At 46.6% G+C, this 22642-nt stretch overlaps 1 protein-coding gene across 3 annotated transcripts in view; it reads right to left on the bottom strand.

Annotated features, from left to right (window-relative positions):
- Window positions 1-1458: 1458 nt before the first annotated feature.
- The window catches only part of LOC143437856 (S-adenosyl-L-methionine-dependent tRNA 4-demethylwyosine synthase TYW1), a 79768-nt gene continuing 58584 nt past the window's right edge, over window positions 1459-22642 (bottom strand). For 2 of the 3 annotated variants that reach the window (XM_076923050.1, XM_076923051.1), the window contains 3 exons: window positions 16320-16430; window positions 7314-7481; window positions 1680-2014 (listed from right to left, as the gene is read on the bottom strand). In XM_076923050.1, coding sequence (XP_076779165.1) covers window positions 1793-2014; window positions 7314-7481; window positions 16320-16430 — 501 coding nt within the window. In that variant the 3' untranslated portion in view covers window positions 1680-1792. Of the gene's footprint in view, window positions 2015-7313; window positions 7482-16319; window positions 16431-22642 lie in introns of all 3 variants that reach the window. The other variant, XM_076923049.1, reaches the window with a different exon arrangement.

Genomic DNA, 22642 nt, shown 5'->3' with positions numbered 1-22642 from the left:
CCGAGCGTTAGAGTCAGAGGTGGTCATGGGTTAGCTGACACAGGTTCTAGAGCAGTAAACACTCAAACTACTGAGCTATCTTTCCAATACACCCCTACTTTTAAAAATCTCTGTTGAGTATGTACAAGTGTCTGCGTCTGTATGTGACTAAAGGTGTGCTTGTGACACAGAGCAAGAGTGAGGTCAGAGGCAAACTGTGGCTTTAGTCCTCACTGTCTACCTCAAGACCGGCTCTCTCATCTGTCACTTGCAAACCCAGGCCAGCTGGCCCTGGAGCTCCTGAGGAGGGGGCGGGGTCTGACAGAACATAAAACTCAAAAGAACAGAAGTATCTTTAATCTGAGGACATAAAAGAGTAACCGTGCCCTCGATCTTTAGGAAAGATTATTACGTTTTAGATAAAAGAGTTTTAAAATAACTTCAATTACTTGAGAAAAGAAAATTGACTAAGATGTTTCTGACAAAAACAAACAAGCAAACAAACTTGGAAGCCAGGCATAGTGATGCACACTTGCAATTCCAGCAATCAGGAGTCAGTGGCAAGCGAGTCAGATGTTCAAAGCCATCCTCAGCTACAAAGTGAATTTGGGGCTAGCCTGGGATACAGTAGACACCTGTCTCAAAAAATGAAAGGGGAAAAAAAGAGCTGAACAGAAAACTTGAGCCTTAAAGGTCAGACTGTGCACAGCAATGAGAGCAGAAATGGAGACAGAGAGAGGAGACAGAGGTAGGGGTAGGGGTGTGTGTGTGTGTGTCCCCCAAGCCCACACAGAAAGAAAGACAAGAAGAAACCCTATTCCATGCATGTTTGCTGGACCAATAACACACTGGATAGCAACATCTCTTCTAGAAGGGGCTGGAACATTCCCACAAAAGTTCTAAATACACAAAAGTTTAAAGTGATTGACATAATACCTTAAAATATTTGGAAAAATAAATAAAACATTTGGGGCTGGAGAGATGGCTCAGCAGTTAAAAGCGCTGCTGCTCTTCCTGAGAACCTGAGTTTAGTTCTCAGCACCCATGTTGGCCAGCTCAAAACCACCCAGCTCTAGAGGGTCTGACACCGTTCTGGCCTCCATGGACATGGCACTCATTTGCGTGCCTGTGTACACACACACACACACACACACACACACACACACACGCACACGCACACGCACACATACATACACACCTTTGACAACGGAACAACCGTTTTCAGGTGTGACTCTAAACAGAGTTCTTACCTTGGAAGGGGTAGGAAGGTTTAGCCCAGGGCACTCAAAGCTAAAACTATTAAGTGATCACTCTACCAAGAGCCAGCAGCTCAGAGAGCCTGCCTGCTGGTGCTGGCCTGCAATCCCAGCTCTCAGCAGGCTGAGGCAGGAGCATTACCATGAGTGGATGTCAGCCTGCACTACTTAAGCAGAGCAGATTTAAAGAAAAGAGAGGAAGGTAGGGAAAAAAGCCAGTAGCTCGGGAGGAAAAGGCAGAGATGTTTATTCCCTGTGCAATACTCAGGGATAGCATTTAAGAAAATTACTAAAATAAAATCCAAAACTATTAAAAATCCAGAGGTGACTGTCACCTTCACTGTCTCAGAAATCGACTCATTAAAGGGCCTGAGTTCTGGTAAGAAGCTCGAGCGGAGATCCCAGCCCCATGTGTGGGTGCTGTGTGGCGGCATGGCTGCCTGCTGGTGTCAGACCATGGAATGTGGCTGGGAAACTGCCCCATGCAGCGATGGCAACTGAGGACCTGCCGGGGGCCAGGCAGCTTTTGTCTTTGGAGATCCTCAACTCAGATAGGCTCAACACCCGGAAATGTCCTTCGTTTTGTTCTTCCTCTGGTATCTCGTGTCCTTGGGATCAAAGCCTCTTTCCCTGGCCCCAAACAGTGCCCACTGTGGGGTTCTGGCCATGTAATCCATCGAGCTGAACGTCTTGGAGCCTCCACTCTCTTCGTACTGCAGAACGAGCTCTTGGAAGCGGCTGTAATTGATCCATGTCCACCACTCTCCACCGATCTTAAACTGCAAAGCAAAGTTGTCAGGTCAGAAGTTAAACTGTGTAGAAGGAATAAAGTTCCAGTTCCATCTGGATCACAGCAGCTGCGCTGGCTAGTTTTATGGCAATTTGGCACAATCTAGAGTCTTTTTAGAAGAGACAATCTTATTTGAGAAAATGCCACCATCAGACCGGCCTGTGGTACATTTACTTAATTGATGACTGATGCGGCAGGGCCCAGCTCACTGTGGCTGGTGGTCTGGACGGTGTAAGAGAGCAGGCGGAGCAAGCCATGAGGAGCAGGCCAGTAAGCAGCACCCCTCCATGGCCTCTGCATCAGCTCCTGTCTCCAGGTTCCTGCCTTGAGATCTTGCCCTGACTTCCTTCAGTGACAGACCGACTACAAGCATACGCTGAAATAAACCTTCCCTCCCCAAGTTACTTTTGGCTGTGGTGTTTCATCACAGCAATAGAAGCCATGACTAAAACACACAGCATTAACCTGGGACTGGAGAAATGGCTCAGCAGCCAATAGAATGCATTGCTCTCCCAGAAGGCCAGACTTCCTCCCCAGCACCCATGCTGGTCAGCCACAATTGCCTGTGTGCCTGTATCTCCAAATAGCCCAAGGGCTATAATTCTAGCTCCAGGATATTCAAGGCCCTCTTCTGACCAACATGGACAAGGCCACCAACCAGCATACGTAAATATAAGTAAATGAGTTTTTTTTATAGATCAAATGAATGTCAAAAAGCCCCTAGTGAGAGGGTCAAGGATGTGGATCTGCTGGTAGAGGCCTCTCCAAACATGGGTTCTGTTCCCAGCATTGCACAAACTGGACATGGTGGTGCACACCAGTAATTCCAGTATTCATCAACTAGAATCAGGATGATCACAAGTTCAAGGTCAGCCTAGATCATATAGTAAGTTGAAAGCCAGCCTGAGCTACATGTGACCCTGGCACAGAAAAGGAAAACGAAAGTTTTACATTGCTAATAAACCCGGGTTTCCTATCCTGTTAAACGTTCATGTGTTTTCAGTATGCTTGTGGCCCTGGAGACTGCTCCAAACCATGCATGTCAGGCATGCCTGTTAGCAAGGAATACTTCCTGAACTAGGCAGAGTGACCCAGGCCTGAAGTCTCAGAGCCTGGGAGACTGAGGTTCTATTTAAGAATACATACGTTTGTATCATACATGTATAGGCCTGTAACAATTAATGAAAAAAGAGGCCATGAATCTGAAAGACTGCAAGGAAGGGGTATATGGAGCAAAAAAAGGGAAGGGAGATGTTAATTACATTATAATCTCAAAAAATAAAAGAAAAAAAAATTAAAGCCCTTAAAAAAAAAAAAAGAAAGAGCCGGGCGGTGGTGGCGCACGCCTTTAATCCCAGCACTTGGGAGGCAGAGGCAGGCAGATTTCTGAGTTCGAGGCCAGCCTGGTCTACAAAGTGAGTTCCAGGACAGCCAGGGCTACACAGAGAAACCCTGTCTCGAAAAAGCAAAAAAAAAAAAAAGAGAATTTATATCAGTGGGAGGGAATCAGAGGCAACCTGGGCTATATTTCTGAAAAAGGGAAGGAGGCTACTCCCTAAAGTTGGCAGCTGAGTTTCCCTGGAGTGAGGTGACTGTGATGCCCACAGACACACCTGGTCAAGCTGACTCCGCCTCTTCCTGCCGGGGTTGCTTTCTATCTGGTGTGTGCTCTCTCAGCTCTGCTGGCAGTATGGACATGTGGAGGGCTTTCTATTGCTAAACTTTGCTTGAGTGAAACCTTAATCAATGGCTTCTAACTCTGAGCTGCTAAATGACTCGAGCTAGCCTTTGCATCCTAACGTGAGTACAATATCTCATTAGCAGAAAGCCTCGTTAAGAATTTTAATTCAATAATGGGGAATAATCCAATTTGTACTCTCTTAAGTAAATTGCTTCTCAAAAATCACTGTGGAATAATGGCCGGGATGGAGAGAACAGAGAAGCCACAGAGGAGGAGGAGGAGGAGGAGGAGGAGGAGGAGGAGGAGGAGGAGGAGGAGGAGGAGGAGGAGGAAGAGGAAGAGGAAGAGGAAGAGGAAGAAGAGGCGGAGGAAGAGGAAGAGGAGGAGGTAGAAGAGGCGGAAAACTCACTTTATGTGCATTCAAAGCTTCTAGCTGGCACTCATTTGTGCAAAGCTAATGTTGATGGGAGACTTGTGAACAGACTAGTGTTTCTGTCCCAGCACTAGGAAGACTGAGGCAGGAGGAACAAGAGTTCAAGGGCAGCCTGGGCTACAGAGTGAGAGCCTGTCTCAAAATAAAAGCAGGCTAGAGACACAGCTAAATGATTAAGACCACTCATAGCTCATGCAGAAGGCACAAGTTCGGGTCCCAGCACCCATGGTGGATGGCTCACAACCACCTACAATTCTAGCTCTGGAGAATCTAACACCCCCCTCTGATCTCTGAGGTACTTACTTTCATGCTATCAGTCGCGTGCACATGCGTGCACATACACACCAAAAAATTTTTTTTCAAATAAATCTTAGTCTAATTCTATGAACCAATTGAAGCAACTGTTTCCAGTTACAGTTTGAAAGAAGTATTAAAAATGAAAAACATAGCTTCCTGGAGTTAGGATAATACTTGTTGAATTTAAATGGCTCATGGTTTATGTCAGTTAAGAGCTTTCTAGGAGACAGGGCCAAATGCATGTAAAAGCTTAATTAGTCTGCGGATTAGCATTCTTTGGGATGCTGCCCCAGGGCTTCCTGCAATCTTACAGGCAGAGACCTAAAGCCCATCCTCACGGCCTTCCAAGACTGCACTGCACACAGGGATCTCCAGGCCTGCAGCAGGCAGATAGCTCCCAGCACTCAGGAGGTAGAGGCAGGAAGAGTTTCAAGTCATCCTCAGCTACACAGTAAATTCCAATTCGAGGCCTGACTGGCCAATGTGAGACCCTGTCTCCAAAACCAGGAAGGAGGGGTGCAGCTGGAGAGGTGGCTCGGTGGGTTAAAGCACTTGCTGCTCTTGCAGAGGGCCCAAGTTTGATTCCCAGCACCCACGTGGAGGAGGTCACAACCCCTTGTAACTCCAGCTTCAAGGGACCCAAGGCCTCTGGTTTTCACTGGTGCCTGCACTCACACGCATGTACCCACACATATGTATACGTAATTAAGAGTAAAACTTTTATTTTTTTTTAAAGCAAACAAAAAATAAGAAATAAAGGATTCCTTGTTATGGATAGTCTCAGAAAGACGAAAGGATCCAGACAGCAGTTCTCAACCTGTGGGTCCCGACCCCCCTGGGAGTCGAACAACCCTTTCACAGGGGTCACACATTAGATATGCTGTATATCAGATATTTATGTTACAGTTCATAACAGTAGCAAAACTACAGTTATGAAGTAGCAACAAAAGCAAGTTCATGGTTGGGGGTCACCGCAACATGAGGAACTGTGTTAAAAGGTCATAGCGGTAAGAAGGTTGAGAACCACTGGATTAGAACCATAAATCTAATTTTTAGTCCCGTCTACATTAAAAAAAAAAAAATTCAGAGTTGAGTCAAGGCGCGCACGCGCGCACACACACACACACACCCCTCACAACAACTCATATGCAATGCATCTCATCTGCAAGTCCCAGAAGCAGTCTGCAAATTTGAGCAGTCCAGAATGGAAAAAAGCACTTGCACAGACAGGACTATTCGAAGCTGAAGTGACCAATGACAATTCTGATCCCCAGTCTCTGAGGAGAAAACTGGAAGTCTGAGCAGCTGCGGGTGACACGGATGCAAGGTAGGCTCAGGTCACCATGACAGGGCACCGCAGTCTGGGCAGCTCAGGGACAGAGAGGTTTTGAAGGCCAAAGCCCACAGTCAGGTCCCTGCAAGTCTGGTCTCCGGGGCGCGCTATCTTCCTGGCTGGCAGAGAATGTCCTCTCAGTGGCTCAACACAGCTCTCTCCCTGAGCACAGGCTCACAGTGTCTCCTGTGAGGATGCGGATCCGATCAGGTCAGGGCCCTGTTCTCATGCCTGCATCCAACCCTTGGAAGCCCCGCGTTTAATGCAGTCACACTAGGGAATTAGAAACCCAACACAAATTAATTTGGGGTACGAGGAACACAGAATTCCATCCAGAGTATGAGTAACTCTGAAAATAACGTGAGCCACCAGGTCTCAAGGATCGAACTAAATTTCTACATGCCGGAGACAAGCTGAGATGAAGGTCGCTCAGAAAAGTCCAACTGCTTTATGCAAAAATCAGAAGCTAAAAGGGCAGCGTTTAGCACATCTGACACAAACTGTACTGGAAGACAGCTGTGTCAACAGGGAAACCAAGCCTCAGATCTCAAGACGTGAGGGGAAGTGTCCTGAGACATGGGGTCATGTGACTTCGGGGACTCCTCACACCCCACAGGAAGGGAGGAGGAAAATCTGTGCAGAATTATGAACACACTCAAAAGGTCACGGACGGTCTTATGATACAGTATGATGAGGTACGGGCCTGATTAAATAGCCGGCTGCTCTAGACGGGCCAGCCAGAGAGGCCAGATGCACAGGCCTGAGTACCTGCCACAGGAAAATAATCAAACAACCTCATCTGGCTATTTTCCCACCTTTCACACAGAGAAAATCCCATAAACCAAATGACTGACAGCACGGGTCTATAATTATAAACGATCCACAGAAACCGACACACGATGACACATTAGCCATGGGCTCAGCTCTGAATTCAAACCCGACACTGGGGCTAGGAGCATATTCCCTTTATCTTAATGGATGTTGTAATATTTTAAAAATCTTTATTACACTTATTCATTTGGGCGGAGAGGGTGCACATGTGTGGAGGTCACAGAACAGCTTGCAGGAGTCAGTTCTCTCCATTCACCCTGTGGGTCCCCAGAGTCAGGTGGTTCACCCTGGTGGCAAGTGCCTTTACAAACTGAGCCATCTCTCTGGCCCCAGATCATTTTGTGTTTGACGTCTCTAAGCTTGCTAGCTTAAGGCGATTCATCCACTTGTGAGCCCAGATGGAGAGCCACTGTAACCCCACTCTAGGAGATATGACACCCTGTTCAGGCCTCCGAGGGCATTGCACTCACATGCACATACCATGCACACTGGCACACACACATGATTAAAAATAAAAGTAATTCTTTAAACAAGAATCTCTAAACAAAATCTTTAAACTCAAACATCGGAATGGAGCTGTTTTGTTCAGGGCTTTCTTAACGCTTGTATTAGGAAAGACAGTGGACAAGCAGACATCCCCTGGGATCAAGTAAGGGGCACAAAGAAGAAAAAGAAGAAAGGGGAAAGTTAAGCGGGTGCAGCACACGTCTCACCTTCTTGTGTCCGATCAGGAGGCAGTTGGAGTGTTCATGCTCACACGCAATGTCATAGTCGGGAAGCAGACCCACCAGCTCACGGACAAACCGGACCACTTCCTCGTGCCAAGGGACGTTGGCCATGGTGAGGCTGCTGGCTGCACTCTCACCACAGTAGGTCACGCCCTGTGGGAAGGAGAGCATCAGGGACTGTTAGTTACAGACCTGTCTCTGGGGGACAGCTTGTGGTGGTCACAGTTCATTGCGGACTTGATTTGAGATCACCTAGGAGACAAACCACTGGGCACATCTGTGAGAATGTCTCCAGAAAGGGTTAAGTAAAGTGGGACCCACACTGAATGTGAGTGTACCATCAATGGGCTGGGGTCCTGGACTGAAAAACAGGCACACTGGCATCCATCTCTCTGCTCCCTCACTGTGGAAGCCGTAGGGGAAGCCATGAGAGCAGCTGCCTCACGCTCCTGCCGCCATGCCTGCTCCGCCATGATGTGAGCCTTTCTTCCCTTAAATTGCTTTTGTAGGCTTTTCTCACAGCTATTGAGAAGAGTAACCAATACAGATCCCACCGAAATTCTATTAACGAGATAACCATTTTTTTTCTGACAGAGTATGTCTATGTGGCTCTTTCTGCTGAGCCATCTCTCTAGCTCCACTGAGTGTGAATTTATAAAGTATTCTATATTATACACACTGAGCAGGTCATATTTAGGCATATTTGTGTATTTTATATTCATGCAACAACAATTAATGAGAAAAAAGACCTTAAATTTGAAAGTGGGCAAGGAAGGGCACATGTGAGAGCTTGTAGGGAAGAAAAGGGGAAATGATGTATTTATATTCACAATATCAAAAATAAAAGAATTAAAAATAAATACATAGAATATCACACCAAAGGAGAAGCATTTGTGGATTTACACGCAAGCTGTAATTATTTTACAAACATGGAAATTTCTATTAAAAACAACTGTAGTTCAGTAAGTTGGCTTCTAATTTTTGATACCTACCTGGGAACCCAGACATATCCCCTGAATCTCCTCAGCTCTCTACTGGGTAAACTGCAGTGGGAAATGATTCTTTCTCAAAAAGGTTTATCTTCAGACATCTCCAGATCAACCCTTGTCAGTTTGTCTCTGAGATGTTTCGTGTATCCCAGGCTAGCCTCAAATTCAATCTGTATCCTGACAAGCCTGAGCTCCTGATGCTCTGACTCCATCTCCTGCAAGCTGGGGTTACAACCATGGCCACCGTGACCAGTTCAGCACTGGACTTCCTCAGCAGCTGGCTTCAATATTCTAGACACAGGCAGGAACCGAAACCCAAGGGCAAGCTCACTGCTTACAAGCCCCTCCCTGATACAGACACACAGACACATATGCTGCATACACATACAGAGATTCAGACAGACAAATGCTACAGAGAGAGAGAGAGAGAGAGAGAGAGAGAGAGAGAGAGAGAGAGAGACTACACAGACAGACACTCCACATACACCTTACAGACATGCAAATACCATATACACAGACACTACACATACAGACACTACAGAGACACTGCACATGTATGTGCACACAGACACAAAGAGGTGGGGAGGAAACATGCACCACAGACACACAGAAACACTACAGAGACACTACATAGAGGCAGAACTGCATCATATTAAAAAGAAAGGCCGATCCTACAAGCGAGCCTTAGGCGACCCACCCCTACAGATGGCAGAGCTGGGACTTGGCCTGAGACTCAGATGAGCGACCGCTTGCTGCAGATGGCCGCCACCACAGATGGCTGTTTGCAGCACTACGGACACTGCACCCAGATACCCTTCTCTGCATGTTAACCACCCACAGCCCCACTTCCTTAGAAGAGATGAGGAAACGGCCTCTGTTTGCTCAGGGACTGGAAGACTTCATTAGGCTGAGCTTCGGTGGATTTTTACAGGCAAGCAGTAACACAGTTCAAGACACCATTAGAAAAATCAAGTTGGAAAACTATGCTAATTACTAACCCAAATGTTAAAAAAAAAAAGGAGGAGGAGGAGGAGGAGGAGGAAGAGGAGGAGGAGGAGGGGGAAGAAGGGGGCTTACAGGCAGGTCATCAGATTGCAATGCTGCCTATGATAGCTGAGCTACGCAACTGTGGAAAAGCTATCTCAAAGGAACTCCTTGTTAATATTTAAAAGTTCCCTGAAGCACAGAGGTCTCAGACAAGATCTTATATTCATAACTATGATTGAGGGAGATATTTAAATATTTTATTATTCAGCAATAACAAAGGGGACTCACTGGGAAGATGGACTACATGCTGAAGTTCATTAAAACCTTCTGTTTGTCTTGTGTAGCCCAGGCTGGCCTCCATTTCACTATGTAGCCAAGGATGACCTTAAACTCTCAACCCTCCTGCATGCACCAGCAATCCTGGCTTATGCAGCGCTGGGGATGCCAGCACTTCATGTGTGGTAGGCAAGTGCTGCACCAGAGTGGCATCAGCCATGCTTTGAATGTCTACTACCTAAGGGCCATGAACCAACCGACCAGAGGGGCGTCAGCCCAAACCCTGAACTCTCTACTCTCTGAGGACCATGAACTGTTAAGCAGGAGCTAAGCATTACTTCAGTGTGGCTGGATTTATAACTGTCTCCAAGACAGGCCCTGATGTGTCTGTGAAGGTCTTACTGTGAAAGGTTCACTGAGGAGGAACCATCCCATGGGCTGAAGACCCAAACTAAAAAGGGAAAAAGGAAGGCACCAAGATAGCTCAGCAGGTCAAAGTGCTTTGTCACCATGCCTGAGGACACAAGTTTGACCCCCAAGTCCCATGTAGTCAGAGAAAACTGACTCCCAAACCCTGTCCTTATTGTCACAGCTCATGCATACACAAACATACATACATACACACACACACACACACACACATACACACATACAATGTAACATTTTTTAAGTTTTAAAAAAGGCTGAGTGTGGTAGCACACAGCTTTAATTGGAACACTCTGAAGGCAGAGACAAGCTCTGTGAGTTTAGAGCTAGCCTAGTCTACAGAGTACATTCCAGGCCAGACAGAGTTACACAGTAAGATCCTTTCTCAAATAAATAAATAAAATTATATTAAGGCTAAATAAACTAGAAAGAAAAGAGAAAGCCATTAGTATGTCGGTATTTCTGTTCTGCTTACTGACCCAACTAGATGTAAACGGGCAGCCCCCACTCCCACTATCATGTCTTCCCCTTGATGACAGACTACAGACTCTCCTCAGACCATGCATAGCACATCTGTCAAAAAAAATCCCTGCCCTCCTGTAAGTGGCCCCTTATGGAGTATGTGGACGCAGCAACGTGAAGACTGATAGAGAAACACCAGAGGCTTGAGTAACTGGCAGCCTCCTGCCCCTGCCCCTTGCCCTGCATGTGGGCAGAGAGGGGATCTTTGCTGTGTGTGCTCTGCCATGGTTGAGCCCTGTCAACAGTGTGCCAACAGAGGGTGACTTTAAACAGAGTCACTTGACATCAAGCAGCTACCAGGCACTTCCTGGGCTCAGAAGAGACACAAACACAGGACTTCTTACAAATGTGTTTCTGGGCTTCAAGTTTTCAATGCAGCAGATGTTTGTAACGTGAAGCACATTTTTACCAACAAGCAGGCAGATAATGAGCTGAGAGTCTCGGGCTCACGAATGAAGGCCCCATTCAAACCTAATGAGGCTAAAATGCATGTTAATTTACAGGGAATATAAAAGAAAAAATATTTTACCAGACTGGAAATGAAAGAAAAGAGGAAATCAATATAATAAAGAGATAGCATCTACTGATTTATTTCCTATAAAGTGCCTAATGGAAGGCAGTCTAAACATTTACTGGATCCAGGCACAGATTATCCCACTGAATTCTCAAACAAACCTCCTGAACAATTATTAATTTAAGGCAGATGGGTGGTGTGCACCTACAAGCCCAGCGCTTGGCAGGCTGAGGCAGGAGAGAGAGGTTCCAGACCTGCCTGGGCTGCCCAACCAGACACCTGCCTCGGAGAATAAAAGCCACTGTCATTCTACTTTTAGGACAGATAATTCAATTTGAAAAGCTACACCGGTACATGTCGAATATGTATCAATACATGTTTCAAAATATGAGCGAGATGGTGCAGCAAGTAAGGGCACGTGCTGCCAAGTCTGACACCTGGGGGATCCCCGAAACCCACATGGCGGAGGATGAAACCGACTAATGCAGGTCACTGGCTGACCTCTGAGTGTATCCATGGTTAGCATGGGGAACCTCGTGTGTGTGTGTGTGTGTGTGTGTGTGTGTGTGTATCTATGTGTGTGTATACATATATATATATATACACACACACACACATATGTATATATATATGTATATACACACACGAATAGATACACATATGGACATTTGGAAAAAAAGAAGAAAAGTTTTAGATTTTAAACCAAACCTGTGATTCATGCCTGAGCAGCCTCATAAATAAAATGAAAAGACAAAGGAGGTAGGAAAAGAAAGAAAGAGAACTTTCTTAATCTGGTTCAGTCAGTAAAACAAGAGAAACTGCTAAAAAGATGTGAATAGGGATCATGTTTGAAACTCATCCAAAAACATTCACGTTTCTACTCTTCGTGTGGTATTTATGCATTTATTTAGTGTGTGTGCATACATGGAGGTCAGAGGTCAACTTGCTGGCATTGGCTCTCTGTGTCCAGCCAGGGACAGTGCAGGTCGTAAGGCCTGGTGGCAAACCACCTTTACCTGTTGTCACTGGCCCTTGCTTTTGTTTTGGCTGTTTTGAGACATGTGGTCTAGGCTAGCCTACAACCATGGGAGCCGAGGATGACCCTGAGCTGCTGATCTCCTGCCTGCGTCTCCCAGGTGCTGGGGTTACGGTAAGCTCTCTCACTCCCAGCTTGCCTCTACCTTAGGATCCTACAAATAATTCAGCTCACCTGCAACTCAGATGACAGGCAGGGCCAGCACTGGTTGTGCAGGGCACACATAAATGCGAGGCCATGCATGTGGGGTCCTGCACGTGAGCCTGGCGTGCACGATCGAGGCTGCCCCGAGGCTCACAGGAGGACTTTCCCTTTCTGCTGAGTAAGGGTGGGTATGACTCCAGGCTTCTCAGGGTTTGACTCAGCCCTGGGCAGACATTCCTCTGATGCACTGTCCTGCACTGAAAGGCTGTCTTCTGTCCTTTAGGCTGGGGTCCCTCCTGAACCAACGGACTATGACACACACCACCTCTTGTCCTCAGACCCTGAGGGTTCCATTTACAGACCTGACATATCAATTACACTCACTAAAGGGTTTCACTTCTGGGTGTGTGTGTGTGGGGGGGGGGGGATAGGGGTTATCTTGGCTGTCATACTGTTTCTCAACAACAAAGGCGTTTTAGAGACCCCTCTCCCCCCCCCCCCCCCCCTTCTTAATGTCTCCTTAGCCTCCACAAGTTTTCTCTCCAGGACTTTATTGTTAATTATGTAACTGTGGCTAAGTGTACCTGAGTGTAGTGCCTACAGATGCCAAAAGAGCATGTCAGACTGCCTGGAGCTGGAATTAAAAGTGAGCTGCCAGACGCTGGTGCTGGGAACTGAACTGAACCCTCTGCAAGAACGAACGGCATGCACTCTCAACCCCTGAGCCAACTCTCCAGCGCCCTCCACTGTTTTTGTCTTCACTTTGTCTTTGTTTTTTACATTGAGTGTCACCTTATAGCCCAGGCTGGCCTCAAATTCTGCCTTAGCCTCCCAAGCACTAGGATTACAGGCATGAAGCCACCACCACAGCAAAAATGTCCCCTTTTCAGACATTAACTCTCTGAATCCTACTAACAAGAAAGCTTACCTTTCCTGGTTTACTAACTCATGTTTAGTTGGTTGCTGTTTGCTTGCTTGAAATGCTGGGAATAGAACCCAGGGCCTCATAGATCCCAGGCAAGCACTCCACCACCAGGCCATGTCCTCAGTCCTGTTTCAGTCTCTGAGTTTCAAGAGTCAGGACATGATGGTGCATACCTGTAACCCCAGCCCAGAGGCAGCTAAGGCAGAGGACTAGTAAACAAGGTAAACCTGGGCTAAAACAGAAGGAGTTCAAGGCCAGCCTGGGCAACATAGCAAAACCCTGCTTCAAAATAAGGAGAGAAGAGCTTCGGAGAGAGCTCAGGGGTATGATGCCCTAACTGACCTGTTCGTAACTGACCTGTTCGTCTGGAGGGGAGGGCACACTCATGGCAGCTCAGCAGTATGATGCTCTAACTGACCTGTTCGTCTGGAGGGAAGGGTACGCTCATGGCCTGCCTGTTCCTTGTAGAATCTCAGGGAGAATGCCGGTCTCCAGAGATAGCCACACGCCCATGCCTACTGCCTAACTATTCAAAACTGCCAGCAGGTGGAATCAGCTGGGGTGTCCATCAACAGATGACTAGGTGAGGAAAATCTGGTCTAAGAGGCTGGTGACAAGGCTCAGTGCGTAAAGGCAATTGCCACCAAGTCTGATGACGTGACTTGGATCTTGGAGTCCACAGAGTGGAAGGAGGGAAGCAACTCCTGAAGGCCGTCCTGCCCACCAATGCATGCAGACTGTCACTCTTGCTAGACCACACATTTCTCTTAAGAATTTTAAACATCACATCTCTCAAAGCAGCTCACTGTAGTTCTACGGACTTCAATACCATCTCCACGCCTCCCATCCTTGCTATCAGTTTTCCCCTGAGTGCTTCAGTGAGGGCTGGCACACGGAGTGCCAGCAATCCTGCCGGGATAAAAGGACGAAGTGGGAAGCTGTTTGAAAGGGACCCTGGGCGGTGACACAGCTTTCTCTGCTTCAGAGTCATGTGAACTGGAGACAAATACACAAAACCCCAGCAGGGGAATCTACTGTCTAACAAGTAGCCATTTCTTTCTTTCTTTCTTTTTTTTTTCCAAAAAATAGTAATTACTACTACCCCCAGAAAATTACTGCCACTAGTATGGTAGTGGCACATAGCTGTAATCCCAGCACTTAGGAAGTAGAAGCAGGAGGATCAGGGTTTCAAGCTCATCTTTGGCCACATAGTATAATGTCAACAGAAGACTGTTTAAAAAACATTTATAATAATATTTGACATTTTTTTTTTCAAATTGTAAAATGTTCACCATAGGAAACCTGACTTCAGAAGAAAGGGCAAGAGGAAAAGGGAGGGAGAAGGGGGAGAAAAGAGGGCAAAAAGGGAGCCTGTGGTCCGGCCAAGCACAATAAAAACAGACATTTTACTACCATATAATTTGTGGCAACATTTTTAATAGCTAAACCATAAATTAAAACACCACTAATCTCTGCTGTTGGCGAGCTTTCCCTGAACAGGGACATATATTTTCAGACAGTTTATATTTGTGCGTCATTAAAACTTCTGCCAAGAGAAACCTTTTGAACTTAAGAGCAATTTTAAAATCAAAGAGTGTCTTAGGCCTGACCAGAGATAAAATGATAATGGCTCAGAAAGCAGGAGCACTGGATGCCTATCTTCTGCTCCCCGCTCCCGCCCCTCCTGCAAAGAGCTAAGCAGAGGCCCTTGGTGCACACCTCCCGGTCTTCCTGCAAAGAGCTAAGCAGGGCCCTGGGTGCGACCTCCCGGCCCTCCTGCAGAGCATCTATCTCTGAAGAAGCGAATGCTGCTTCCCAGCACTCTTGAGACTCCAGGAATATTACGTTTCAAAACTCCACACTGAGAAGGCAAGAGCTGGCTTCTAAAGATGAGGATTTTCTCCTACCAGTCAGTCATCTCATGGATGCTCTTTGGACCCCAGAGAGCCTCTCCATGCTCTACCTCACAGGCAGGGTTCCAAACTGTCACTTCCAGCCCAGGCTTAACCCCGAAACGGTGGCCTCTATGAACTTATACTTGAATATATAAAAGTACCCTAAATATAAATGTGTGTACGTGTGTTTCCTTTTCCTTTCTTTTTTCTTTTCTTTTCCTTTCTTTTTTCTTGAGACAATGTCTCATGAAGCCCACATTTACCTCAACCTCATGGAGTAATCAAGGCTGAGTTTGAAGTGCTGGGATTACATGCCTCTACCACTACGCATCACCACTGGATAGTAAGTTTTTTCAATCTTTTTGTATGTGTGGTGGTGGGACTGGAGGTCAGTCTTTGCTTTCTACCTCACTTAAGAAGGGTCTCATTGTTTGCCTCTGTGTAAGCCAGGCTAGCTGACCCACAAGTCCTGGCTAAAAAGTGAGTTCCAGGCTAGGCTGGACTACAGAACAAGACCCTATCTCAAAAACAAACAAAAAGTGGATGGATGGATGGATGGATGGATGGATGGATGGATGGATGGATAGATGAATGGATGAACAGAGAACTCACCTTTTAACTTACATAGCTTACGGTAAAGTAATCAGGGATAAGGACAGACACAGTGGGGTAGCAGTTGAGCTGAAACCAGCCCAGCCCCAGACTGGTCCATCGAAGGCAGACCTACCACCCACACCTGGAGGAGGTTTGAAACGTCTCACAGAATCCAATTCCTCACCTCAGCACTGCTTTCTCAGTTTAGTGGAGCCACACAGAATAGCTCTTAAGAAAAACTGTTGAAGATTTTTTTTTTTTAATCCCAACACCAAATATCTAAAATGTCAGTCTAAACTGACCATGTTGTATGTGGCAGAGACGTACTGTAAAAATAAATCAATGAAATAGTTGATTCTTATAAACTGACCAGTCCCATAATTAAACTTATCTCTCACTCTTTAAAAAAAAAACTTGTGTGTGTGTGTGTGTGTGTGTGTGTGCAGCGTCCTCAGAACTCCCCTTGAGCTGGGTCCTGTAGGGATGCAGCAACTGTGCTTATGCACTGAGCCATCTCTTCAGCCCAGAAGCTTTCAAAGGCCAACGCTCAGTCTCCTTCAGTGCTGCTGTCTGTGCTGCCCAGGACAAAGGCAGCTTCCCGGTGAATTTATGATCCAAATACCCCAGCCCTCGGCCAGCTACCCTTGGCTGCAGCGTGCCCACCACCAGGCGGCAGAGCTCACCTTGACCTCGATGAAGTCGGGGTTCCCCAAGGACACTAGCTCGGCATAGGCCTGGAGGTCATCCACGTTCCAACACTTCACAAGTGTCAGTCTGTACACCGTTCGCTGTTGCTGAAACAGAGGGAAAACAACTTGGCTTTAACCTGAGCATAAGTCACAGATTCACCCAAGAACACTGGCCAACACCCTTGAGCCACAGAGAACCCAGGTCAGGTGAAGCCCCTATGGACTTCTACAAACTGAAGTTACTTTAAAAAAAAAAAAAAAAAAAAAAAAAAAAAAAAGGCTGTTCAGCCAGCTCAACTGGTAGAGCATAAGAGTCTTTAAACGGTTTTATCTTTCATTACGTGTATATAGGTGTGTCTTTGTGTATAGGAGCACACTGCCTTCTGAAGTCAGTGGAAAGCAGAAAGCATCAGACCCCCACCCCTATAACACAGTGCCGAGCGTGGAGCCCAGGACCTCTGGGAGAACTCCACTGCTCTCACCCACTGAGCCCCTGAAGCGCAATCTGCAGACGGGCACAAACTGTTAGCACACAGCCTCCCCACACCCTCAACCCTACCCCCAGGATTTAGAACCATGTTAGTCACCAAACAGCTACCTAACACACACACAGACTGAACTGGCTTCAGTATAAGCAAGGGGCTAGTGAGAGGGTTCAGTGAGTAAAGGCGCTTGCTGAAAATCCTTGCAACCTGAGTTCGAACTCTGGGACCTACATGGTGACCGGTGAGAACCAATTCCTGCAAGTTGTCCCCTTACCTGTGTGTGCATACACACACACACACACACACACACACACACACACACACATGCACACACAGATACACAAATGAACACACACAAGTACTCATACATGCAGAAGCACTCACACATTCACACACACATTCACACCACACACACTAAATAAACAAATAAATAAGTAAAATGATCATCAAAGAGAAAGCACGCTCCCCAGCGGTGCTGCCACTGGTAAGCTGCCCGTGCTCCCGTGGATAGCTCCTCTCCCATGCTAGGGTAAGAAGCTGTAATTCAACTCATTATGTGATGGAGAGATGGCTCAGCAGCTCAGAGCACCCACCCCAGCACCCACATCAGGCAGCTCACAACCACCTGTAACACTAGCTCTAGGGGCTCCGACATGGTCTTCAGGACTCCATGACCACCTGAATACATGAGTGCGTGCGCACACTTAAAAAAAAATCTTCCCAGGTCACACACACACACAAATAAAAGGGAGACCAGTTAGAAAAAAAGGAGAGGATTCTGGGTGGAGCAGGACAAAAGAGTGGAAAGGAGGGTAAAATGACCAAAAGGCATTACAGACACGCAAGAAAATGTCAAAATGAGTCGTGGTATCAGTAAACTGCTACATTCTAATGAAAAGCTGATTAAATCATATTAGGCGATGGAAAATTAATTCAAATAACCTTTTCAAGCTTTTCAAGTTCACAGGAGAACCACGTGGACTGTGAATAACACGGATTGTCATTCTTTCTTTCCGGCTTTCTTGTCACTTACAATCGCTGGCCTTTCTTTTGCCAGGAGAATCATATTCATGGGTCTAACCAACGTCTACCAAAGAACCTGGATTGACTCGGGTTTTTACAGAGAGCACTAAGATGGCAGTCATTAAAGACTCTGAACGATGGACAACCCAAGACTCGGCCACCTTTCTGGACCTGAAGGTAACAAGTAAGAGTCAAGGGCATTCTAGAAAACCCTTGAAAGACCACTACTGATAACTTAAAATCAAAGGCTAACATTTTGTCCTTGAGGGGATGCCAGACCTGGGTAACAAATACAAGTTCCCAGGAACTTTATACTGAGCAGGGCTCAAAATAATGGAGAGAAGAAAAAAGACTTCAAGGTCCCTACTCCTATGTTTGGGGAAAAGAAAAGCGTTAATTTATAAAAAGAAAAAAACACAAGAGTAATTTTTGTTTGTTTGTTTAAAAAGCAAGTCTCCTGCAGCCCAGGCTGGCCAAGCACAACCTTGAACTTCTGCCTCTGTTTCCTGGGTGCTGGGGTGTCCATGTTCCTGAATGCTACAGCACCCTGCACATGTGAGACCTTTCATGGAACAAGCTTAGAAATTTATACTAAAGAGCATCTGTCAGGCATCAAAAGCACTTCATTCCTATCTATTTCTTTAGAAAGGCATTTTACCAGGCAAGAAAAGACAGGGCATTTCTAAATTCCCTTTAAATGGCTGTCAGGCTGCCACATCAAACTGGAGACATAGATAGAGCTGGGCTGGAGAGGTGTTTAACAGTTAAGAACACATTCTGCTCTTACAGAGACTTGAATTCTGTTCCCAGCATCTATGCTGAACAGCTCAGAAGCACCTGGAATTCCAGCTCCCAGGGATCTGTCACCCTCTTCTGGCCTCTATAGGCACTTGCAGTCTTGTACACAGACACACAATTCAAAAATAAAAGAGATGTTACCAGTTAAACTCACATTAGGCTGTCTATCCTGTGTTTTAAAGTCTTCCTGAAAGTTCTGATCAAATCAAGAACGCCAGGGCAAAAAAGACTGAAGTGCACACAAAAGCAGTAAACTGTGAGTAATATAATTGGATTCTTGGAAAGCTACCAACTTAAAAAAAAAATCAGATGCAAATAAAGTGGCCAATTACCAAGGAAAATTCACCAGCTCTCCTAGCCTAGAGCAGCAGTGGGTGAAAATAAACCCGAGGGAGGATGGGACCCAAAGCACACATGTTCCTCAGTATGTTCAACCCCTATCTTTGTAAAATAGGGGATTTGTGCAGGCTTGGCAATGGTAACCCAGTAAGCCCAGCTCTTAAAAGGCTGTGGCAAGAATATAGCAAGTTTACAGCCTGGGCTACACAGCAAATACCAAGCTAGCCTGGGCTACACAAGAGTGCTGGGCTAGCTGGACGACACACAGCAACCCTGTTTCCAAACTAACAAAAAAGCCGTTTTTGTTTGTCTGCCTGTTTTAGCACCTTTATCCTGTTGGACGCAGAACTAAGCCTTGCACAAATAAAGCAAGCCAAGTCCCAGGGACCTGTTCCGACCCCTCTATGAAAATACCAATGACAGATGAGGTGGCTCAGTGTGTGAGAATGCAAGGGCTGCAAGCATGAGAACATAAGTTCGGATCCCCAGAACTCAAATAAAAAGACAGGCCTGGCTGCACACATCTGTGACCCTAGGGATGGAGTAGGAGTTGGGGGATGGGCAGAGAAGATCGCTGTGTCACTGGCTGCCAGCCTCACTCCAGGTTCAGTGTACAAACCTGTCACAGGGCAATAAGGTAGAGAGTGACACAGCAGGTCAGCTGATGTCCTCCCCTGGCCTCCACAGACAGCATGGCACTTGCCCCCCTCCCACACACTCCCAAGAATATACCACACAAACGTTCATCATACGCTTACACACCAAAACTAAAGTAAGTCAGCCCTAACAGAGGAAAGGTTCCGTGCCAGCAAAGACCATTTACAGAATAGAAGGAAGAGAATATTCAATATTCCATTTAAACATCTCTATAAAAACCCAACAATTCATTTATGAAATTACAAGCAAGAGACTAAACTTAAACGAAACACTTTTCTGAGAGACCTAAACCAAACTCTGCCTGCCTCTCTTTCTACCTCCATGGAAAGCAGGATTTATAAACCGAGATTAACTCCAAGAGGGATTTACAAGTCCTTTGAACATATAACCTGATGAGGTCCATAGCAGCAGAGACATTAGTCAGCACTTGCTGTGTGCCAGATGCTGTTACAAGTGTTTGTGTCTTTCCAAGACTATAGTATCTATATGAACATCAGAAGGAATCTTAGCAGATATGTGTGACTATTATTTTCACTTGACAAATAGAAAATCCAGGCTCAGAGAGGGTATGCTTCTAAAAGCCACACAGTAGCTGGGACTTGAGCCCCAGCAACAGGAACCCTAGCAATTGGGCTTGCATGTACACTCTGTTTCTGTCTGTCTGTCTGTCTGTCTGTCTGTCTGCCTGCCTGCCTGCCTGCCTGCCTGTGTCTATCAGCTACACCTTGTAAAACTGAGCTAAAATACACAAAGAAATTGAGACTAAGGCCTTGACTCGGTAGCTAGAGTGTTTGTCTTCCCTACAACGAGGTCCTAGTGTCCATCCCCAGCACCACATAAACCAGGCATGGTGGCATGTGCCTGTCACCCCGACACTAGGGAGACAGAGGCAGGAGGATGAGGAGTTCAAGACCATCCTGAGAGACAGAGCAAGTTTAAAGCAAGCCTGTACTTCATGAGACCCTGACTCCAGTGGGGGACACTGAATGGCTCAGTGGTTTACGACTGTTCTTACATAGGATCTGAGTTCTGTACCCCACACCCAAACTGGTCAGATTACAGCTTCCTGGAACTCCAGTTCCAGGGAATCCTACACCTTCTTTTGGCCTCTGAACTCACATGCAGAGAGACACACGTAATAAAAAAAATCTTTTTTTAAAGATGTGTGAGTAAATTCATATTCCGAATGGATGTTCCACTGTAATTAATATAATGAAGCCCACCTCTACAGCTGAGCCACTTCCAGCTGTAGTGTCAACTGTCGCTGTGCCACAGTAATGGTGGCTTCTAAACCAGACGCGACTCTGCTACCTTGGGGCTATTCTGCTCCAACTTTGAAAGTTCCTTCCACAGAGTGACGCCTTGAGAAGCCTTTGTGGATTCTGTAAGTGGGGGTGCTCCTGACATCTAGTGGGCAGAGGCCAGAGCTGCTGCTGAGCACAGGATAACCACAAGCCCTCCCACCCTGCACCCCCTTCCTTGCTATCACAATCATTCAGTGAAAAAGGCCAGTGGAACGGAAGCCAACAAGTCCTGTGAGAGCCGGTCTTCCCGTGACCACTGACAGAGCCTTGGCTGTCCTTGGCCGTTTTCTTAATGTCCATGTTTGGGATCCAACTGTCTTCTTCCAGAAGTGTACTCACTGAAGTGTGTGTCAGAGCACGCACATGCCACACAAGCTGCAGAGCTCAGAGGACTGAAGGGGACTGAACTCAGGGTGTGGGGCTTGGCAGCACAAGCCTTTACCCACTGCGGCATCTCACTGGCCCTGATCTTATTTGACTTTACTTTGAAGGCCAGGCTCTGATGAAGGCCAGGCTGGCTTCTAACTCCCCATCTAGCCAGTCACCTTGACGTTCCGATCTGTGTGCCTCCACTCAGAGTTCTGGGATTACAGGCGTTAGCACGCCCAGCAAAGTCATTACTACCAAGAGCAGCGGTCAGAGCGGGAGAGTGCCTGGGCTTCTTCCTGGAGAGGCTGTGGAGAGCTGGTTTGTCCTTCCTGGGGCTTACGCTGAGTCAACCGTGAAGCCATCTGGGTCTGGAACTCTCCAGAAGGCCAGAGAGATGGCTCTGTGCTTAGGAGCACTCCCTGCTATTACAGAGGACCTGGCAGATGATCACAACTACCTGAACCTCCAGCTCCAAGGGGTCTGGTGCTCCCTTCTGGACTCCAAGGGCATCATACTCCCATGTACAGAAGACACACACACTCGCGCGCACACACATACACATGCTCACATATGCACACAAAATTAGATAGGCTGGCTGGCTGTGGTGGTGCAGGCCTCTAATCAGAGGAAGACTTTGCTGTGCATCTGGGCCAAACTGCTCTCCATAGTGAGTTCCAGGCCAGCCAGAGCTACAGAGTGAGACCCTCTCTCAATAAGTAAGTAAATAATAAAATCAAATTATTTATAAGTCCTGTTATAGTTTGGTTTTTGTTGCTGTGATTGACCATGACCAGAAGCAGCCTGGGGAGGAAAGGCTTACTTGGCTTACAGATTACAGATTGAGGCTTGGTTTGTGGCGACATATTGTAATGCTAAGTGCAGGCCCCCAAGACCTGGTTGTCCCAGAGACAAGAGAGTCTGCATGCAGACCCAAGTGATGCTATGTGTGACCTTGGCCCCATATTATTTTTGATTGGTGAATAAAGATGCCTACAGTCTATAGTCTATAGCTGTGCAGAATTGAGATAAGTGGGGCCTGGTGTTCCTGATCTTGGGGTTGGAGGAGACCACAAGGGGGAGGGGAAAAGATGGAGAGAGGAGAAAGACACCAAGCGTTAGGACTCAAGAAACCGTGGCCCTGAGGGCTGGCCAACTGGAGTTAAGAGCAGTCTGGATGAAACACAGTAATAACTCAGGGTTATGGATAAAAACAGATCTTAATAACATGGAAGGTAGACACTGCTCAACATCAGTGCTGATAAAGGCTTATTATAAATATAAAGGTTGTGTGGTTTTTATCCAGGAGCCGAGTGCCCAGTGGTGGGAAAGAAAGCCAGACTGA

The sequence above is a fragment of the Arvicanthis niloticus genome, chromosome 24 (assembly GCF_011762505.2).
Source record: "Arvicanthis niloticus isolate mArvNil1 chromosome 24, mArvNil1.pat.X, whole genome shotgun sequence".
NCBI lineage: Eukaryota > Metazoa > Chordata > Mammalia > Rodentia > Muridae > Arvicanthis > Arvicanthis niloticus.
The sequence above is the reverse complement of the archived record's forward strand: the minus strand, read 5'-3'. Positions and strand labels throughout refer to the sequence as shown.